Source organism: Phyllostomus hastatus, unplaced genomic scaffold (genome assembly GCF_019186645.2).
Source record: "Phyllostomus hastatus isolate PE091 unplaced genomic scaffold, TTU_PhHast_1.1 phas_contig_254, whole genome shotgun sequence".
Taxonomy (NCBI): domain Eukaryota; kingdom Metazoa; phylum Chordata; class Mammalia; order Chiroptera; family Phyllostomidae; genus Phyllostomus; species Phyllostomus hastatus.
Window position 1 is genome coordinate 11,286,276 of NW_025333810.1, and position 21,157 is coordinate 11,307,432.

The 21,157-nt window shown below is 44.7% G+C and overlaps 1 protein-coding gene across 4 annotated transcripts in view; it reads right to left on the reverse strand.

Annotated features, from left to right (window-relative positions):
- Positions 1-15,245: 15,245 nt before the first annotated feature.
- The window catches only part of SEMA6A (semaphorin 6A), a 125,823-nt gene continuing 119,911 nt past the window's right edge, over positions 15,246-21,157 (reverse strand). For all 4 annotated transcript variants that reach the window (XM_045837968.1, XM_045837964.1, XM_045837967.1 and 1 more), the window contains one exon: positions 15,246-19,418. In XM_045837968.1, the coding sequence (XP_045693924.1) occupies positions 18,223-19,418 (1,196 nt within the window). In that variant the 3' untranslated portion in view covers positions 15,246-18,222. The remainder of the gene's footprint in view (positions 19,419-21,157) is intronic.

Below are 21,157 nucleotides of genomic sequence, written 5' to 3' on the forward strand. Positions count from 1 at the left end.
GTTATAGCAGCCCAAGCTGACTAAGACATTAGTATTATTGTGAATTAAAGAATCAGTTTTGGGTGATTTTTCATATATATACATACTGAAACACATATATCTTTTATAGTAGTAATCCAACTTCTGGGAATCTAATAAAAATACCAGTTTTTAAAGATACAGGTTCAAGTTCATGTATTATAGCCTTGTTGACATGGGAACAACTAAATTCCAAAACTACTATTCACTTGGGTATCTGGTGAATGCAAATATTGTGATTCACAATATATGGTTAATGGAAATATAGATAACTTCTGTATTTGAAAAAAATCTTGCAAAACAGGAAGTATGTGAGTACCCATGTCAAATTGTCCAAACATCATGTATACATATTGATTGTATAATATGTATAATTGATTATATAATAGGGTCTTCAGAGACCTTAACATCTGAAGAAATGTGCCTGTGTTGCTGAAGTGTTTGGACACTTGCACATTTTTACAAGAGCCATGTACCACTGGGTCTTATATATGTTGTTTCTTTCTCATGGAACAACTCCATGACACTCACTCCCAAACCCAACCGTCAACCCCACTGCTGTATCTAATTCCTGCTCACCCTTTAAGATATAGTGGGAGCCACTTCCTGCAAGAAGCCTTCTCAGAGCCCCCTCCAGCCTCACAGTGTGGGTAGGGGTCCGTCCTCTGGCTTCCCAGTTGGCCGCTCGTCCACACATAACCAGATCAGAGCACTTGACCCACCGCCTCACGTTCATCTCCTGACTTGTCTGCTTTTCCAGCCCCTAGAACAGCAACATGAAACCTGATGTGCAATAAATGTTTGCAGACTAAATGAATCAATTTCAGATTTTATGAGACATTTTGGGGGAAAAATATTTTTTGTGGCTATTAGAATTATGTCACAATTCTTGTCAGCCTAACACTAAAAACAGTCAGAGTGGGGCCTAGATAAGGGGAGAGATGCTATATATTTTTTAAATATTTTTCAATTAGAGTTTATGTTCAATAGTATTTTGTATTAGTTTTGGGCTCACAGCATAGTGGTTAGACCAGGAGTATCAAACTCATTTTCACCAGGGGCCACATCAGCCTCGCGGTTGCCTTCAATGGGCCGAATGTCATTTTAGGGCTGTACAAATGTAACTGCTCCTTAACAGTTAAGTGAGAGCTTGACATTGCCACCAGGTAGAAACAAGGTGTAAGGTGGGCTAAAACAAGGTGGATGGCCAGATTTGGCCTGCGGGCCTTGTTTGCCATCTCTAGGTTAGACAATTATATACTTTACAGACTGTTCCCCCTGATATTTCCAGTACCCATCCGGCACCATACACAGTTATTACAATAATATTGACTATATTCCCTATGCTGTATTTACATCCTGTGACTATGCTGTAACTACCAATTTGTACTTGTTAATCCCTTCACCTTTTTCACCCAACTCCCACACCTCTGGCAGTTGCCAGACTGGTCTCTGTATTTATGAGTAAGTTTCAATTTTTTTGTTCATTCCTTTTGTTCTTTAGATTCCATGTATAAATGAAAACATAGGGTATTTCTCTTTCTGTGACTGACTTATTTCACCAGCACAATTCCCTCTACATCCATCATGCTTTTGCAAATTGTAAGATTTCATTCTTTTTTATGGCCAGACAGTATTCTGTTGCATATATGTACCACCACATTTTTACCCAATCGTCTGTTGATGGGCACTTGGGTTGCTTCTGTATCTTGGCTATCGTAAGTATTGCTGCAATGAACATAGGGGTGCATATAATTCTCTCAAATTAGTGTTTTGGAAGGGGAGTAAATGGTAATGGAAAAAATACAATAAAGATGAAATTTTTAAAAATAGGGAATAAGACTAAAAAGAGAAAAAAATTAGTCTTTTGGGTTTCTTCAGATACTCAGAACTGGAATTGCTGGGCCATAGAAAGTTCCATTTTTAATTTTTTGAGACATTCCATACTGCTTTCCACAGTGGCTGCACCAGTCTGCATTCCCACCAACAGTGCATGAGGGTTCCCTTTTTCTCACATCCTCACCAGCACTTGTTTGTTGATTTATTGATGATGGCCATTCTGACAGATGTCAGGTGATATCTCATTGTGGTTTTAATTTGCATTTCTCTGGTGATTAGTGATGTTGAATGTCTTTTCCTATCTCTTTTGTCCATCTGTGTGTCCTCTTTGGAGAAGTGTCTATTCAGGTCCTTTGCCTATTTTTTCAATTCTTTTTCTTTTTGGTGTTGTGTTGTATCAGTTCTTTATAAATTTTGGATAATAACCCGTTATCAAATGTATTGTTGGCAAATACCTTCTCCCATTCAATGGGTTGTCTTTCCATTTTGTTGATGATTTCCTTTTCTGTGTAAAAACTTTTAGTTTGATGTAGTCCCATTTGTTTCCTTTTCTTTTGTTTCTCTTGCCCAAGGAAATATATCAGAAAAAAAAACACACTGCCATGAGAAATGTCAGAGATTTTACTGCTTGTCTTTTCTTCTAGGAGTTTTATGGTTTCAAGTTTTATATGTAAGTTTTTAATCCATTTTGAGTTTATTCTTGTATGTGGTATAGAAAGTGGTCTAGTTTCATTTTTCTACACACATCTGTCCAATTTTCCCAACACCATTTATTGAATAGACTGTTTTTAGCCCATTGGGTGTTCTCGCCCCCTTCATCACATATTAGCTGACCATATAGGCATGGGTTTGTTTCTGGAGCCTTTATTCTATTCCATTAATCTATGTGTCTGTTTTTATGCCAGTACCATTTTGTGTTGACTGCTACAGTCTTGTAAGGTAGTTTGATATCAGGTATTGTGATCCCTCCAACTTTGTTCTTCTTTCTCAAGAGTGCTGAGGCTATTCGGGGTCTTTTTGGTTCCATATAGATTTTTGGATTATTTGTTCTAGCTCTGTGAAAAATGATATTGGTATTTTGATAGGAATTGTGTTTAATCTATAGATTGGTTTGGGTAGTATGGATAGTTTAATGATGTTAATTCTTCCTACCCATGAACAAGGTATATGCTTCCATTTATTTGTATCTTCTTTGATTTTTTTTTTCTTCAGTGCCTTATAGTTTTCCAAGTACAGGTCTTTTACCACCTTGGTAAAATTCATGCCTGGGGCTATGATCTGGCCCAGTAGGATGGCCTCCACTTACATCAGCCACCCCAGTTATCGATTCTAAACCTTGGGCTCCAATGCCAAGTTTAAAGGCTGCTACCCAGAGACGCTGGTCAGTCTCTGCCACAGGAAGTGGTGTGCTTTTGGAAGGTCAGGCTGCCTTTCTGGATGCTTTCTGGAGTGGCCACTCTGAACCATGTACAGGGGGTCAGAGAGGTGCAGTCTCTGGGTCTAAACTAAGACAGGGCGTTGGAGGCCCAGGGGCCCCAGAGACACAGAGTACCCTGCTTTTTGTCTTTCCAGTTCTGGGTTCCAGGCCCTCGTGAGGCCAAATGAACTCTTGCATCCAGTATTTGAGATAACCCATATCCTGATAACAAACTCCCAATTTGCTTAATTAAATCTTGACTGTATGTCATGATAGTTTGGTCCTGCAGTTGTACCCTTTGCCTGGAAGGCCCAGTGCTCCAGCCCCATGATTCACCAATGCTGGCAGCAAACTGCCGGTAACCACCGTACCTCCAAGAAGGTCTTCCAGGTGACTCAGCTGAACAATGCAGCCTATGGCCCACCTGTTCTAGATGGAGGCTCATACAGTGGCTTCCACATGCTCTTTGTGTACCAACCTGTGGATATGAGTACTTTACTGTCACTGCGTGCGGAGCAGCTTCCAGCTATAAAGCCCGGGTCTGGGCTTTCCGGGCACATCTAGTGAATGTTATCTCTTTAGGCCCAGGTGCATGCCAACCATGGAGTGTGTCCTTCTCCTTAAGATTCCAGGAAAAAGACTTTTATCTAGCTTGGGTCACCCATCTACTTCTTGGGTAGGAAAAGGGCAAGTAAGCTTAACTTATGGTCCCATCAACATCGTAACAAAGGGGTTATTAGCTCTCCAAAAGGAAGATAGGATGCTGTCAAAAAAAGAAGCAAGGAAACGTGGCATTCAACTGTCTGCCATCATGTGAGGCTTTACATGTAGTGTGTACCATCTGTTCATTCTCACCCATCTCCTCATCATACCAAGGCTAATGCTTTCTTCCCTGTTTCTGTATCCAACAGGCTGCCTTTAAAATTGGATTTCTTACCTTCAAACAGGCTTTCTTATATTTATCTTAATACAATTCAACCTGCATTTTAAAAATGTATAGAATGGGGTTGTGGTGTCCCTCCAGGGCCTGCCGTGTCCTTTGGCATGAGCCGGGTCCCGTGCGACCTCATGGATAACCATCGCACGTGTCGATCTGCTTTTGCTGGTGTGGCATTTCACAGTCCTCATTCTAGAGACAAGGCTTCAGATTCTGGGTTCCTCTCTCTTCCTGGGCATCTCCTCACACAGAGTCCCATCCAAAAATGCAGTAATTCAATGTGTTTTAATGATCCTAAAAACTCTCGAATGGGTTCACCTCCTCAAACATCCCAAATAGGAAACAATGGTTTTATTTTCAGCTTCAAGAGGTTTCCTCCCCGCATGTCACGCTCCCCTAGATTCGGTGGTTGTGAAGAAGGAAGGGGGTATGTTGCCTGCTGATGACGGGATTGGGGGTGTCCACCCCCAACTGTCCTCCTGGCCCCTGCGTGTTCTCTGGGCTCTCCACAGTTCTTTGCGCAAAGGTGGGGTGAGAGTAGCCACGAGTGGGAACTTCACGTGACGCTGCAGCCCCCTCCCACCCGTGCCCACTCACAAAAATGATCCCAAACTTCTTTAAACCAACATTTTAATGTTCACCCCCAGTTTTTGAATAAGTGCAACTTGAAGCTTTGATGTTTTATTTATTTTAAAATCAAATTTAACTCCTTCCCACACAGCCCAGATGTTCCTTCACTTTTCCTATTTTGATTTCCTGTTGAAATAAGTGGTGACACATAGAAATTAGGGCCGGTGGAGATGTCATTGCAAAAAACTCCACCCTCCTTGAAAGGTTCCTGACCTGCAGATTCCCAGCTCTTCATCCAGAGCTTCTTTGGCCCCTCTAGACCCTGATGTTCTTGTATTTGAACTTGGGAAATGTGTAAGTCTGCTAAATCAGGCACCTTCTGTCAGCCTGCTCTGCTGGCACATCACAGAGATGGGTGAATAGCCAAAGTAAAAATAAACCTAAAATAAATGGTATTTGAAGACCTCAAAACAGATGAATTTAGATGTGGTTTGAAAAAGAGTGGGTTGGCTTTCTTTTTTCTGAATTTCATAGTTGAGATTTGGGTATTTTTTTAGACAGTACAGCAAAAGATTCAAATTCTATTTCTTTCTTACTTCAAATGGGCTCAGCTTGGCTCACACGTTTTTCCTTTGTGCAGAGTGGGCACTCGGTTCCCGAGTAGGCACTGCAGCTGCTGGTCCTGCTCTCCTAGCGCCTACAGCAGGGATGGGCCAAGGCAGACATTAAACACCATTCAAAAAATTTTAAAAATTAAAGAGGAGCCCGGGTCCTTGAACTACCTCTAAGACATATCACATTACAATTTTTTAGTGTTTCCTAGGAAACCAGTTCAGTGTAAAACCTATTCTTTGTCTTCTGCTCTTTGCAATGTTGTTTGAACCATATCTCATAAAAGGTTGCTTCACAGGCAATTTGAACAACATTAAAAAAAAAACAACCTTAATCTGCACTTTGCTGCACCAGTGAAGGTGATACACCTTTATCGGAGGCCTGAGTGCTTCAGATTGTATTTGCTGAATACAGATAAGATTATGCCACTATTTCTGAAGCATCTGTGAAATCAGATCTTGTATTTTTCCCTCCAAATCAGGAGTCTTTTTACCTCCTAACAGACCCAAGTTGCATTAAAAATATCTCCTAAAAGAGTTTTAGGAGATTCTTATCAGCACTTACACAGCAGAGCATCAATGAAGAGCAAGGTAAATGTCCCCACCCAGCACCCTCCTCCCTTTCCCCTCCCTCTCTCTCTCTCTCCCCCTCCCTGCCCCCAATGTGTACATGCCTGGTCCCCAGCGTCATCACGCATCAGAATCCCCTCAATGCCCACTCTGCTCTCTTGGGTCCTCTCTGACTTATATTCCACTGCCATTGCTTGTTCAGTTGTTACTGTGGTTTTGCAAACGACTAAGGTACTTAAATGTGTCCTGGGGCAGGGATCTCATGAGGGTCAAAGATTTAGGGTATTCTTCCCGTGCTGTTAGCGCTCTCGAAAACATGGTCAATGTTCCTAAAACCCTCCAGACTTTCTGTAAGAAGTGTGGCAGCATCAACCCCACAAAGTCACACAGTACAAAGAGGCAAGGATTCTCCGCATGCACAGGGGGAGTGGCGTTATGACAGAAGCAGAGTGGGTCTGGTGGGCAGACTGAGCCAATTTTCCAGAAAAAGGCTAAAACTACAAAGAGGATTGTGCTGAGTCTTGAATGTGTTGAGCCCAACTGCAGATCCAAGAGAATGCTGGCTATTAAGGATGGGAGCATTCTGAACTGGGAAGAGATGAGAAGAGAAAGGGCCAAGTGATCCAGTTCTAAGGTTCATTTTTTTTTTATTACGTGACAATAAAATCATGAGGATATGTTAAAAAAAAGATTTAGGGTATTGGAGGGTTTGACTGTTTTTAACACTTGAAGTTTCAGCGACTTGCCCATATGCGCAAGCCCTTTGGAAAGCAGGGTGAGAGCATCTCGGTGGCACCGACGTGGGCATGCGCAGATGGGATGTCTGCGGGGTGGGCTGCATGTGGTTGTCAGCAATCATTAGCTTCCTGCAGCATTGGCTGTGTCTTCATTTCTAATAGGCACTCTCCATCATGTTACCAAAGGCACCCCCGTCCCACCGCACCTAGTGAGATACAAGATGGTTAGGAGCATCGACTATGGGGTCACTCAAATGTATACCTGGATCCACCAATTACTAGTTCAGTGAGTGTGGGAAAGTTCTTCAATTTCTGTGTGCTTCAGTTGCCTTGTCTGTCAAATGGAAATAACAAAGGGTAGGATTTTTGAGAAGATCGAATGAGCTAACGCGCAGGAAACACAGCCCCGTGCCTGGCACTGGGCGAGCCAGTGAGCCATTGCTAGAGCTGCTGTGACAGCTATGGCAGCCACTAGCAGTAACTCTGTTTCTGTGTAGAGACACAACCTTTATTATCTTATGTTTGATGACAACTTAGTTTAGCAAATGATTTATTGTGTACTTACAATCTATCAGGCTTAGTGTAGACTGGACTTACACAGGTAGAACAGATACAGCTCCTGCCCTTGATATGCTTACAGTCTAATGGAGAAGCGAATTTTTCCCCCTTGTGTATGCGTTAGGAACCTTTCAGCTCTGCCTGCTTTGGGGGAGGATGCAAGGAGAGCACAGCCGCCTGGGAGCTCAGGGGAGGCGTGGCGAGGCAGGGTGCCTAAACCAGGTGTTGTAGCATGGGCAGTGGGAGGTTAGATTTTATTTTTGTAAAGTATGTTTAGATGCATATACATATATATGCACTGTGTAATGGGTTTATATATTCTTATGTGCACAGAATGTGGCAAACTGCTAATTTCCTGCAGTATCCATTCCAATCCCCCACCCCACTCTGTAAAGTACTGGCACACGCTCAGTTTTACAGGGCACGAGGCACTGAAGCCTACAGTTCCCAGCCTCCCTCGCTGCCTGCTGTGGCCCTGTGATGGTGCTCCTGTTACTTGAGCTACAAAGTGTTCTGTGCAACTACTGGGATTAGCTCTTAAAAATGGCTGGGTATGAATGTCGTGGGTTTGACTTCCAGTCGGGGCACATCCCAGAAGCAACCAGAGAATGCATCAATAAGTGTTCTAACAAACCAATGTTTCTCTCCCCTGCTTCTCCCACCGCCCCCCTCTCTCAAAATCAATTTAAAAATGGGTGGGTAGATTCCACCCACTCTCTCTTTTACTCTTCTTGTTGACTGAGAAATTGGCAGATTTAGAAAAGCTTCTTGTATCTGAAAACAGAAGCCACGCATTGATGATGGCAGCAGTGCCCTGCCAAGCATGTGCTATGGGGCTACAACAGGAGAGTGAAAAAAATTTCTGTCATATATTCAGCTGCTCTGGCTGCTGTAATTTTTTTCAGAAGTTAGGACTGTACTTCATAGAGGACAGTGTCATGTAAGGAATGAGGAATTGGGATGCCCACTTCTTGCCTCTAAACCTGCCCTGAACTAGAGGCACGTGATTGAGCGACCTTTCACGTCACGATTTATTCTTCTCCAAGAGGCAGGAGTTAAACTAGTTCAGCAGCATGAGACATACAATAATGGCTGTCACTTACATTTTTTTGGTATAATTCTTTACAGTTTTAACAAAGTAGTTTTTCTCTTGAACGAAATATCACAGACTCTTGGGACGGGAGCTAGGGATAGACTGGGCACTGAGTGGGCAGTACTTCCCTCCAGGCCGACGGAGCTGAGACTGGAAATGCTCTGGGTCCGGCCCGGCTTCACTGCAGGTGTGCTCAGGGACAATAGCCATGACTATATTGGCTCAGAGAAGGAGTCACCGAAGCAGGCAGGCAAGCCAAGGTCACTGGGCAACACGTGCAGGTGCCCGTGAGTACAGGCCTTACAGATGGAGGTGGTGAGTGAACTGACGGCTGTGTTCCTTGCAGTGCAAAGTCGGGCCCCTTCTGGAGGTGACAGAGTCCTGTCCAGACTCAATGGTGGGCCAAGCAGACGGGAGACTTAGGTAGCAGGGGAGGTAGGGTTCACACAGGGCACGGGCTGTTCTCCCCATCCCTCTGGGAATGGGGGAGGAAGGCAGTAGGAAAGCGTTTAGAGACCCCAGGCCTCCGTGCAGCCTCCTCAGTGTGGCTGAGGCTGCCACACCTACGAAAAGAGCTGGAGCTCTGGTGGGTCAACCAGGGCTTTTGTTTAACCAGGTCTGCCTGGCTGCTTTTCTTGGAAGATAAGAAGTATTTAGGGGAGAGAAAAAAGAGACATTTTCAGTATCAGCAGGATGGGGACTCAAAGTCATTTGTTTAATTTGAAGATTTAGAGAACTGGAATCTCTTTTTGAATGCCAGTGGGATTTTGAGTTTTGCAAGCACTCACCTTGTTTGACTTTTACTCGCTGCAGGGAGGTAGGCAGGGCCACCATCAAGCCTGTTTTTCAGATGGGGGAGAGGAAGTGCCCAGAGTTTGAATGACTGTCCTACAAATGGCGAGGCCAGCCGAGACTAGAACCCAAGCCCACAGACTCACGACGTGACGCGTGCTTCCTTTTAAACTCCTTTGCCTTGTGAGAAGCAAACACTCCAAGTTGCTAAATTAGGGGCGGCTTTCCTCGAGAGTCTCTTTATGGGGCTGGTCTTGGAGCACCTCGCCCTCAGGCTGCCAACCCCACGGGGCCCTGCGCTGTCCCTGGGCCCAGGCCTGTCTGCTGTTCTGGCCGGGTAATTAAAGAGGATCTTTTTGGGTCACTCTTTACAGAGGACAAAACAAGCCTTTTGCTTTCTTGATTAGAAAGCTCAACAGATTAAGTGACAAGAAAAAGTTTTTGATCTTGCCATTATAGTCACCTAATTAAAATGAGATGCAGATGCTCCAACACCTAGTAATTTTCACCTCACTTACTTCGGCTCCAATTACAGCCCTTCCCTACTGACTTACACTGTTTAAATTACAAAGTCAGAAGGAAATATGACTGTTTACCTGTTTCTATTCATACATATAAGTCTAACACATTATCTTTTTTTCCCAAGCAAGAAGTCTGATCACAGGACTTAGCTTCACCCTGGAAGTTGAGGAGAATAAGTCTTGGGTTCTTAAATAAAATTAAACACTAATGAGAACTCAAATCACCCAACACCTATGTCAAACTTCAACCATTTTGTTTCATTAAAAAGTATATCCTTTCCCAGGGTCTTCAGAATAACTATAGCATTTCATTGCGTCCTAGAATGCGCATGTTGGAATGGAAAACTTCTGTGAGTCGGTTATTCCCCTTGGCTCTGTTCTCAGGAAGGAGCTGACAGACTCATTCACTCTCAGGTGTAAGTGACTAAGAATACCTTTAAAATGGAAAAAAGTTAATTGGCATTGACTCTGACACTTTAGATCAGTTTAAGTTAATTGTTTCAAAGGTCCTCGCCTTTACTGAGAACATAAGTAAGTGGCACTGTGTGGGCGCCGCAGCTGAAATTACGTACACAGGGTCCTGCAGAAGTAAGCCCTGCTTTAGTGTGGTTGGTGGGGTAATAACATGGGTGTAATAATTTATAGTTTTAATTTGCACATTTCACCTGAAGTGTCATACGGTGTGCTTGAGTTTGATATTGTTTATGTTAGAGAATTACACGCTTATGATTTTGCAATAAAAGATTTTGTAATAAAACAAAGGGTGTTATTTGTACTGGATCCTGTATATATTTTACCAAAGTTGGTGGCAGCCAGGTCTTCGTCTTTACTAAAAAGCATATTTGTGTATGCAGAAACACTCTGTGGACTGGGACAGGGTTTCAACTGGCAAGCAAATAAACAAGCAAATGAACAAAGACAATAGCAACCAAGCAAAGAGAACAGTGGGGTTCTAAGAAGAGCAGCTATTTTTCTCACCCTCTGAGTGAAGTCTGTCTGAGGTGATCTGTCAAGGCAGCAAACAGAAGATGCTGACTTTTTCAGGGTCCTGTGAACTCTGCATGGTGACTGGCCAGGCCATGCTGCTCCCGAGCAGGAGGGTGGCCAGGGGCCCACTCTAGAGAAGGCGGTCCCTCTTCTTCTCTACCTCATGCACTTAACACCAAGCAGCTTTTGAACTGCAGGAGGGCCAGTCTGAGGAAGTAGCAACATGGAACGTGGGTGGTGATGGGGAGTAGGAAGATAGGTACCCATGTGCAGACCATCTCTATCTTCTATCTCCTCTTGGGAGATCTTTCTAGGCATTCGACCATGGACATCAGGGATGAAGTCAAACTGTTTGGTACCCCCAGCGCCAAAGTAGTTAATGGGACTAATAAAGACAACAGTGATGTTTCTTACCTTCTCCTTCACACCTACTTACTTTCCCTTGGTCTTCCATGACGGGATATATGGGCAAATTCTTCACCCTTTTACTTATAGGGCATTCAAGTTAATCCTGGGTTCTCTTAAGCTTCTTAAATTTCTCTTGTGATCTATGGCTTGAGTAGCATAGAGAAGCTATGAAAGCCGGGCTTTTCATGCTTTTCCTTCCACGGAGGCAGTCACGTCACTGGCCCCGAAGCGGCAGGGTGCGCCTCACGAAGGGAGGTCGCTGGACTGCGCTCCAGGTCTCTTTCCCTGCTTTGTTGACAGTTCCTAATAACACCGCTGGCATTGGGACTTTGCAGACGCAGGAAGGAAGAGATGTGTTCTTTAATGATGGAAAAATATTGGAGCACAATGCCCTTAAAATAGAACGTGTGCGCCTAGCCTTTATTTTGAGGACTTTATTGTTGTCACCACCTCTCCTGGGAAATGCTGTGCGAGGACTTTTTCCCTTTGGTGAAGCAGAGTAATGGTGTAACCCGAGGTGTCCCCGAGAGAGCAGAGGGGATGATGGCAACACAGGCTTTCGAGGCAGGACTGCGTTTTTATGTTGATGAGTGCGTGCGGCAGTAGATTCCTCCTCTCCAAACTCCGATTTCTGGAAAATGAGGGTAATCACCTGTGCCTCCCACCTCACTAGGCTGTAATGAGGATCTACCTAAATAATGGACGAGACTTTGTCCACAAACTGTAAAATGCCACTAACGTTAATTGTCATTGTTATTGACAATCAGAAGCCCTGCCCCTCTTGGGTGGTAGATTTTTCATTTTTTATGAAATAACCCTTGCCCTATTGTTGACATTTATGCTTCTGCATTGACACAGATGGAGTAGGAGTGCAAAATGCTTGGTATCCATAGTAGAGAACTGATACTAAATGTGCAAGATCAGCCTCCTTTCTCACCGCCCGAGAACGTGGTAAGGGCAGCTGTCATGATGAACAGGAAGAGAGTGTTTGGCTCTCAGACAGATTTTTCATCATCTTCCTCATCCTAGAAAACCCTGGGGAAGTGTGCCTGAGTTCCTTTCACATTGGCTTCCTGGCATTTGGTATTGTGTCCAATGTTACCTTCATCTGTTTTTTTTTTTTTCCTGAAAATCATCAATGAAAAATGCTCCTGATTTCATGGTTCCCTACTGTTCCCCTTCATTAACATCACTTTATTTGGACCATTCTTGTAACTGGTTAGTAAGACTGATGACCTGCTCTAGGGATGATGGTAATGTTCTCAAGGGAATCTTCATCTGCAGGTGATTAGGAGAATAAAAAAGTTGCTAGCCACCTCAGTCAGCACCAGTGGGTTGTAAGGGACTGCTGTCCAGCCTCCTCTGCTATGGTCTTGGTCCGCTCCCATTCTTTGAACTGTAGTTTATGACAGTTTGCTTTTGATCAGAAAGCGCTGAGGTAGAATCCGTTTTACCAGGAAAAGGGGTGAGAGGTCTCTGAAAGGCCCCACATCCCGCAAACATGGGTTCTGAGCACAGACATTTTTGGGTTTAGGCACCAAGAGGAAGAAGCCTGCTGAATGCGTTTCTGTGCACATGTGTGCATTCAGGGATGTGTTTGCAGAGGGGGGTGGGGAACTCCTCACTATTCAGCTGCCTCTCTTGATTTGCTCCAATTTCATTTCCATTTGCTAGAGGGACATCTGCACATTTTTCTGCCCAGCCAACATTTAATGCACATCAGTTCAGCCCTAACCCTCTGTCGAGGTCAACCGCCCTCCACCTCCAGGCATCCCAGGGGGTTAGAGCTAAGGATACACAATACTCTAAATGGAATATTGAAGATCCCCATCTGTCTGGTAGTCCTGATCAATAAATGTGAGCCCTTCCTTTCCAATTCTGTATAAGCTACATGTCACCACCTGGTTTTAAGACAAGCATGAGATGTGGGAGTCTGAGCACCCAGCTGTCACAGTGCTCAGCCAGGACAAGGATTATACTTTTAATCATGTTATTCTGTGACTAAAAGATTCTTTTAAATTCCCCTCACCCCTTTTTCCCTCAAGGAAAATGTAACAGTGTCTGAAATTGTAGGTGCCTTTCCGACACTTTTATTTCACTTGCTGAATCACTTTCTTTGAAAGAACTTCTGTTCAGGCAGTCAAACCCAGGCACTGTGGTTTCTGGGGCATCTCGATGGCTTCTGCCAACTTGCAAGGCTGAACAAGACCAGTTTGCATTTATGAACAAAGCACTTAAGGAAAGCGGGCAGGTCCAAGATGCCAACTCTGGCCCCATGAAACACCTAGCCCCTTGGTTGTATTGGGACAGCCATTCACTCCTGAAGGCCAACAGTTTAAAAACATCCTGCAGAAACCGCCAACCCTGTAATGAGCAGGCAAACACAATGAAAAAGCTGGGTTGTCTGAGGCACTTCTCTAGCCTGAGCAGGGACACCCCTGGGGCCCCAGCCAAAATACAGGCTGCACCTGTTCAGCCTCTTCCCCAGACCAGAACAAAGCTGATTGCAGCAGAAGCCACCATACCAAGTATCAGGTTGCACTGCAGAGACTGTCTGCCTCTAGCCCACCCCCTTCCCTTGGCCCAGATGGAGGAATTGGGGGTGCCCAGATGTGTGGGGGTGGGGTGAGGTGGGTATGAAAGGCTTTCTGGGAGAAAGGAGGGCTGAGTAAGCTGGAGATGCTGTCTGGGCTGAGGGGAGTCTCAGGTCTTCCTAGCTAGCATTGCTCTAATGATATGAATGAATGGGGTGGGTGTGGGGTGAGAGGCAAAAGACAGATGGATTTGTCTTCCGAAGCTGTTCTACCATCAGCTTTAGGATTGTGGGCACATCCTTTCACCCAGTGGAGCTCAGCTTCCTCGTTTTTTAAAAGGAAAGGGTCAGAGTAGCTGTGAGTCATTCCTCCGTTTTATATTGGGTGTAAGTGGGCAGGGCAGACCTGTCAGTCATTAGATGAGAGTTTCTTTCAGGCAGAAGGGGATGATCACAGAGCTGTTTCCTAAAGAACCTTAAGTGGGATGTGGAGTTCTCACTTGTGTTGCTCCTAATAATTTGGCATGCTATTGGCACACTACCCAGCAGCCTACAGCCTCTCCCTGGACCAATCCATTTTCCATGTTACTGTCGGGTCTTGTGTACAAGAAGACCTAGCTCTCTCACAGACCCCACTCAAGGCCTGCCAGACCTTTGTTTCCCAAACATAGCAGCACACTTGGTGCTTGTGTCCAAGTTATCCCTTCTGCCTAGGGTGGATGTCCAGAGAACTCTTTCTGCAAGAACCAACTCAAATGTAGACCCCTGCCCCAAACTTTTGGGCCACTTCCTCAGCACTTTGTTAAACCCACCCAATGGCAATTACAGAGGCGTGTCAGTCCCTCCTTATAGGACAGGAGAAAGGAACTATATTCCAGTCAACTTTGTGCCTGACAATGCCTGACCCTATAATAGGTGGGATTTAAGAAATACAATGGGAAATGGATTACTAGAGGTGTGAACTGAAAACCAACCCAAGCTTTCCACACTCAACTGACCTAAAGCATTAAAAATTATTTCAGAGGGACAAAAGTAAACTACTGTAGCCGAGGACTTATCTAAGTACTTTAAAAAATATATCCCAGAGGGGAAAACCTGACCTAGGCATTTCATAATGCTATTCTGCAAAGTAAAAACCAAGTGCTGCATCCCGATTTACCTCCAACAGTGTCTTCTGGGTTACAAGAGATAAATGCTAACAAGGAGTGAAATCCGGTGCCCTCCACCTTATTAATATGTAAAAAGCTAAAGTCACATCTGTGCAAGGATCTATTTTTAGTGGACCCTACATACTAAAATCCTAGTCTTGCTCTCTCAAACTATCAAGCCTATCATAAATGTTTGATGATGAACAAGCCCATAAAAAGAAAATGCATAAAATGAATAGAGAGAGTCAGCGCGTGCCCTGCCTTTTAATTACCACTGGCTTCCGTACAATCCTGCTCCAGGCTGGGCGCAGGCACAGAAAATACAACAATAATTTTTTTTGGGGGGGGTGGGCAGGGTGTGGGTGCTGCAAACAAATGGGTCTAACTACATTGTTATTTATTCTTTGGAAGCCATATAAAGATGGAAGTAGAATCCTACCCCCAAAATGTGAGGTTTAAGAGGGGAAAAGTTAAGAGAGAAATAAATGCATCCAAGACACGAAAGATAATGAACAGTCTTGTTTTATTACTTTTAAGTAATAAAGAGCCTTTTTCCTTGCTTTTTTTTTTTTGTCTTTTTTCCCTTTTTTCTTTTCTTTTTTACAACATACATTAAGTCGTGAATCAGATGTTAGGAGATGTGGAGATGGAAGGAAAATTGGTGACATCACAATATTTTTACAACTTTACAACAAATATAAATCTGAGTTTGTTGTATCTACCAGTGTCTAGCAAGGGTGGAAAGCAAAGGCACACTCGGGTTTATGGACCCTCCCCCCACATGCAGTGGGGAAATAAAAGAAAAAGGGAAAAATACTTAAATGCAGAAGACCAACTCAACACATGTGGGTACTCTAGGGTCAACACCATAAGTGATGGGTGGTGGGATGTAATTTTGACACAGGTCTTCATAACACAGCTGAGGCAGGGATGCCCCCACACAGGATGAGACAGCGAGACCGCACTGTCAATACTCTTGGGAGTTAGGCTTGGGGAAGAAGGTAGCACAGTAGCATATACCCATCACTTTCCTAAGTTCTGCATTTAAAAAAAAATCCAAGGGAAAAATACAATGATCTGTTTCTATCTAGAAAAGACTTCATGGTTTCAGGGCACAGAGTTCACAGGATGTGAACTTTGATTCCACTAACACAACAAAAGTATAAGTACACAAAAACAACAACAGAGACCTACCCTGAATAGCAAACTGGCACGAGGTGGTGGGACAAAAGGCCCTCTTGCTGCACACCCGGTCTCTCTGCTTACCGAGGCACCCCTTTTTCACCAGCCAACTCAAAATTGCCCCAAATTATCTTTTTGGAAGTTTTTTCTTTTTTTAAAGACAAAACTAAATGCAGATCAAACTAGAAACAAAAAGACAAAGAGACCATCAAACATGTTTAACTGTTTAAAAAAAACCATAACCAGTAATGCTCACAGTTTACGTATGTTGAGAGTTCCTTTGTTCATGATAGCGTAAACAAAAGTCCCTTCGGTGTGCTCGCACTAATAAAAACCTAGGGGAAAAACACACACCTGTGCACCCCCACAAACCATAACAAAAGGATAAAGACATTTTTTTAGAAATTAAAAATCTTTTGCCCCAGTCAAGGTTTTTGCAGCATCCATTGTGGCTGGCCTTGTACTTGGAGTTGCTCATTAATCACAGCAGGGTCCAGCCTGCCTGCATCTATTTCCATGTCATTTCTTTGTGTGCAGTGCTCGAGTGCACCGAGCACACGGCTTGGAGACTCCTCCCAGTTGCCTGCCCAACCGCACACAGCGTGTTTTCCAGCCAGTGGACCTGGCAGAAATAAGGACTGGGACTTCAGGCCTTTTCCTGCTGGGAAATGAGGATATCACCATGTTGAAATGATCTGAGAATTTAAGGGAAGCAGGGAGCCCCCGAGGGAGAAGGAATTTGCCACCCACAACACTGGGGTCCATGCTTGGCAACATGGCCAAAGGGTGGTTGGAATTGGCACAACTAGAAGGGTGAACCGGAGGGTGTTGTGCGCCCAGCTTTCCCAGGCTGCGAGATTACAACCATCACCACTGCATTCTTCTTCCATCTGCTGGACAGCTAATCTTTCAGAGGACTGGAGTGGGGTGGGGGGGAGGGTTAAATAAATATCTGTATTTCAAAAGGAGGAAAAAGTTTATCATGACATTTTACAAGTGTACACAACTCAGGGTGTAAGGCACAAATTTACATGTGGAAAACAGGCTATTCACAGATGTAACCCCACGAAAAACCCGTGTGATCAAACCATTAGTTTATGCAAGGTAGCAGCCAGCGTATTAATTAGTTCACACCGTTTGTGGATTTTGTTTGCTGTCTCACATGCAGTATGAGATTAGATGGCACATCACAAGCTGGTGCCTTCACAGAAAGTAGGAACCACTGACAGAGCTATGTTGGCAGCAATGGGGCATGGGTGTGCCATTCTAAAAGTTCCTCTCCTGGTTGCTTTAGAAGTTAGGATCTGGAAGGACTTTTCAACTAATTATTTTTTTTTTGCATGTTATATAGCACAGAGACCTGACCAGCAAAGTGACTGGTAGATTTAAATAAATATTCCCCTCTTAACTTTCTCCTTCAGCTAGATACCACATAGTCCAAACACAAAGCTCAGAATTCCAGCTCCAACTTATTTACTCAGTGAATTTATTGTAAAAATAAAGAAACTCAATTATTCCAGTTAATGGATTTCATGTTAAATAGTGTGACTTCAAGGGGCTTTTCTGAAGAGCTGTTCATAGGGTGGTATGTGGAAGAGTCCGTTCCTTAAGGAAAAAAAGGGTGAACAATAAATAAAGTTACTTGCGTTAACGGTCACGTTACTTCATTAAGAGAGAGGAGCAGAAACCTATGACATAGTCGCCCAGCATGGCATTAATCTGCTATAACAGAAAGCTGTTAACACTGGTGGGCACTTCACAGTATCTGCGCATAGTAAACTTCTGCCATTGTTAAAAGTCTGAGTTAGAATTATCAATGTATTTTTTTTTGTCTTTTTAACTTGCATGATTTTAAAAAATGTATTTGTTTTGCAAGTTGGAACGCTAGCCTAGTTTGGCAGCGCTCTGTGCAGTCATGGACAGTGTTGTAGTTGTTCACCTGTGTGAGTGTGAGTGTGTGTGTATGTGTGTGTCCGTGCACAAATGTGCACACGTGTGGGTGGGTATGTGCTTTTGGCTCATGTTTGTGATGATAATTTAAGTCTTTTGTGAGTACAACCTGTTGCAGGGAGTGGAGGGGGTAGAGTGAAGGAAGAGAATGGAGGTGAGTCCCGCGTCGCAAAGCTTCACCAAACCACGTGGGCCACTTGGAGAGTCCCCCCAATTCCCCGAGGACGCAGTGTCCCGGGCTCTGCTGCGGCCATCTTGGTCTGGTGCGCACTGGGGGCGGCTGAGACCCGTGCTGAGCGAGTGCGCGCCTCGCCTTTCCTGCTGGCTCGACACCTGACCCCACCCCTGGGATTATGTACACGCATCATTGGGCTTCATGGATGTGGAAAGGGGGGCAAAGGTAGGTTTGGGGGGTACGTCCGGCTTTAGCGAGGGTGTGCGCTTCAGCCCCGACCTGGTCAATGAGTTGTAGGCGTTGAGGCTGGGCTGCCTCGAAACAGTCACGGCTGGGCCAGACGCCTGCGAGCTGTGCACCTGAATGGAGTCCACTCGCTGTGGGGCAGGGGGCGGGTTGTCTCCCCGGCCAAAGCTCTGGTTTCTGGAGAGGTGGGAGGAATTGGAGGAATTAGTATTGTTTCTTTTGAGAGTGGTAGCCTGGTGGCTTCTCGTGAGCGAGTTCGTGGGGTAGCTCCTCTTATAGTCAAGCCCGTAGGAGGAGGAGGGGTGCATCTCCAGCCGCTTGCTTAGGCCGCTCTGAGACAGGGAGGCTCCCTGGGGGCCAAGGGAGGCCTCCCGCTGGGGTACTTTGGGGGGCAGGCTGTCCAGGTTCTCCACTAGGTTCACCCCATGGTTGGGACTCTTGCTGTTGAGATGCTCCTTGATGGTTTTATACTCCAGGGTGGCCGCCTGGTCCTCCAGGGCCATCTGGGCCACCTCGCTCATTTTAGGCTGGTCCACGTACTCATGCTGGTAGCCCTGCTGCGTGATGGGCAGAACCACCACGCTGGGGATGTGGCTGGGTGAGGCCCGGAGGGGCAGGTCCGTGGGAATCACAGGGGATCCCATGGGGGGCATGTCCTTTGTGCAGGCATTGATGAGGTTCTGGTTCCTTTCCCACTCCCGGCTGCCGCGGCTGGGTTTCCGCTTCTGCTGCAGTGTTGGCGTGGACTCGGGGGTGGGCAAGGCTGCTAGGTCCAGGTGGTGCTGGTCAGCCTTAATGAGCATCTTGGCCGTGTTGCCGGGCGTGGTGAGCTTGCCGTTGTGCATGAGTGGTGTGAGGATGGCCTCTGGCTTTGGGTCTTTGGACTGCGTGTCACCAAAGAGGCCGCTGAGCTTGGTGACGCTGCTCATGGAGCCCCGGCGGGAGTGGGTGAGCTCCTCCTTGCGTTGCACTGTGGACACCTCTTTGCGCCGGTGGTCGCAGACACAGTAGACGATGATGCCTGAGAAAACGGCCCCCATGACAAAAGCCAGAATCACAGCAATGGCCAAGAGAGTGACAGGAACAAGCTGGTCATGGCCTTTGAGGTAACTTTCGCGTATCACTCCTGCAATAGACATCGCATGTGGTGTTAAGAAATGAAAGGATACCGAGAGGCATATTTTTGTTTGGCACTCACCCTGTTAATTAATAACAGTAATAAGTGACAATAGCACCTCAGCATAAGTTGTCATCAAGGCGCAGCTTGCCAAACATTAACTAATTAATCCTCCCCCAGCTCCCCCCACCCTGTGAAGTATGTAAATAGACTTTATTTGTTGCCTTCTTTCTGTTCTGAAAAAGTGCTGCTTCTCTGAAGTGCTTGTTCTTTCTACTTACTCTGTGGAATATGGCAGTTAGTTGTTTCCAAAATTTAACGCCCTTTCCCTCTTCATCCTTTTCCAATCTGCCCCTCATAAAAATTGGGATAACTGAGATATTTTGAGTCAGAAAGAAGAGGCAGCAATTTCACCCACGTTAAATGAACAAACCCGCACAATGCTTCAGGCTTCCAGGGTCTTTTCTGATGACTTCTTATCAGCACAATGGCCTTTATTTGGAGAAAAGCTAAGTTTGTTTTCTAAGCAACTGGAGGAAGGACAGTATGTGTCATTTATAGTGAAAGGAAATAGCTAAAGCCCACAGATTACAAATGTATGTTTTTTGCATTAACTCTCAAAAGAAAAAACACACAAACACACACACCCAATTCCAGGTAAATATGTTGAATATTTGAATCAAGCTCTTCCCTGACGTGAACTGAAAGGATATGTAGAAAAGGGGACCACCGGGGGCCCTGAAGTGGGTTTGAGAAGTGTCAGGTCTCATTATTACAGCTAGATTTTGCTGTCACAGAGATTTTTCATTAGAGCTAATCTCCTCAATTTAATAAAAACTATGTGACTACACCCATCAATAATCTCACACCACATTAACCAGGATACAGTTTCTGAAGAAAGTTAGCGTCCCCGTTCCTGCTTAATCAGCCCCCTCGCTGAAAGACTCTAATCACATGCAAACACCGAAGCTTTTATTTTTAATACCAAGTGAGAACATGCATCACAAACGTCAGATCTTAAGTGCCTGATGCGGTAGCTAAAAAATAAAATCTCAACTACTTCGATTCCTGCCTCTGGAGAGTGAAGGAACATGAATACATGAGCGGCGCTGCACGGGCTGAGGGAATGTAAACACTGCTCCTGTGATGGAAACTGATAGGAAGACAGAAAATGTCCCTTCTCTGGGCCCAGGGGACATATTTTTCATCTACTAAATCAACTCTTTCAGGGATATGTTTAATGTATTTTTCTGGCAGATATCAGTGGCACAGAATTAGAATGAAATGAAATAAAAATCTCTACCCCTTCCCAAAGCCACGAAACAACCCTTAAACTTCTGCTGAAATGCTTGTCTTATGTCACAGCTGAGGCCCTGAAGAAATGCAGCTTTGTCTTGGGGTTTTTCTGCTAGAATATTCTGATGAGTGAAGTGACGGCTTTTAAACTCAGAAACCTTAGCCTGAGAAGATACATCCTCCTTCCTTTCTAAATAGCCCCCTTTCCCCGCTCAGTTGTGACATCACAGTTGGTTGCTGTGGAAATGATTGTCCAGTAACAAAGGATTGTGACTTCAGGTGAGGAATAAATAGAGGCAGCCAAGATCTCTTGAGAAAGAAAGATTCTGTGATTAAATAAGTGCCCTTGATAATGAAAAGTAGAAGAGGCAATTCATGCATCCCCCGGAAAGGGTGTGTAAGACAGTAAGACACTGAATCATTTCCAAATGTGACACTTTTCAAATATTTCT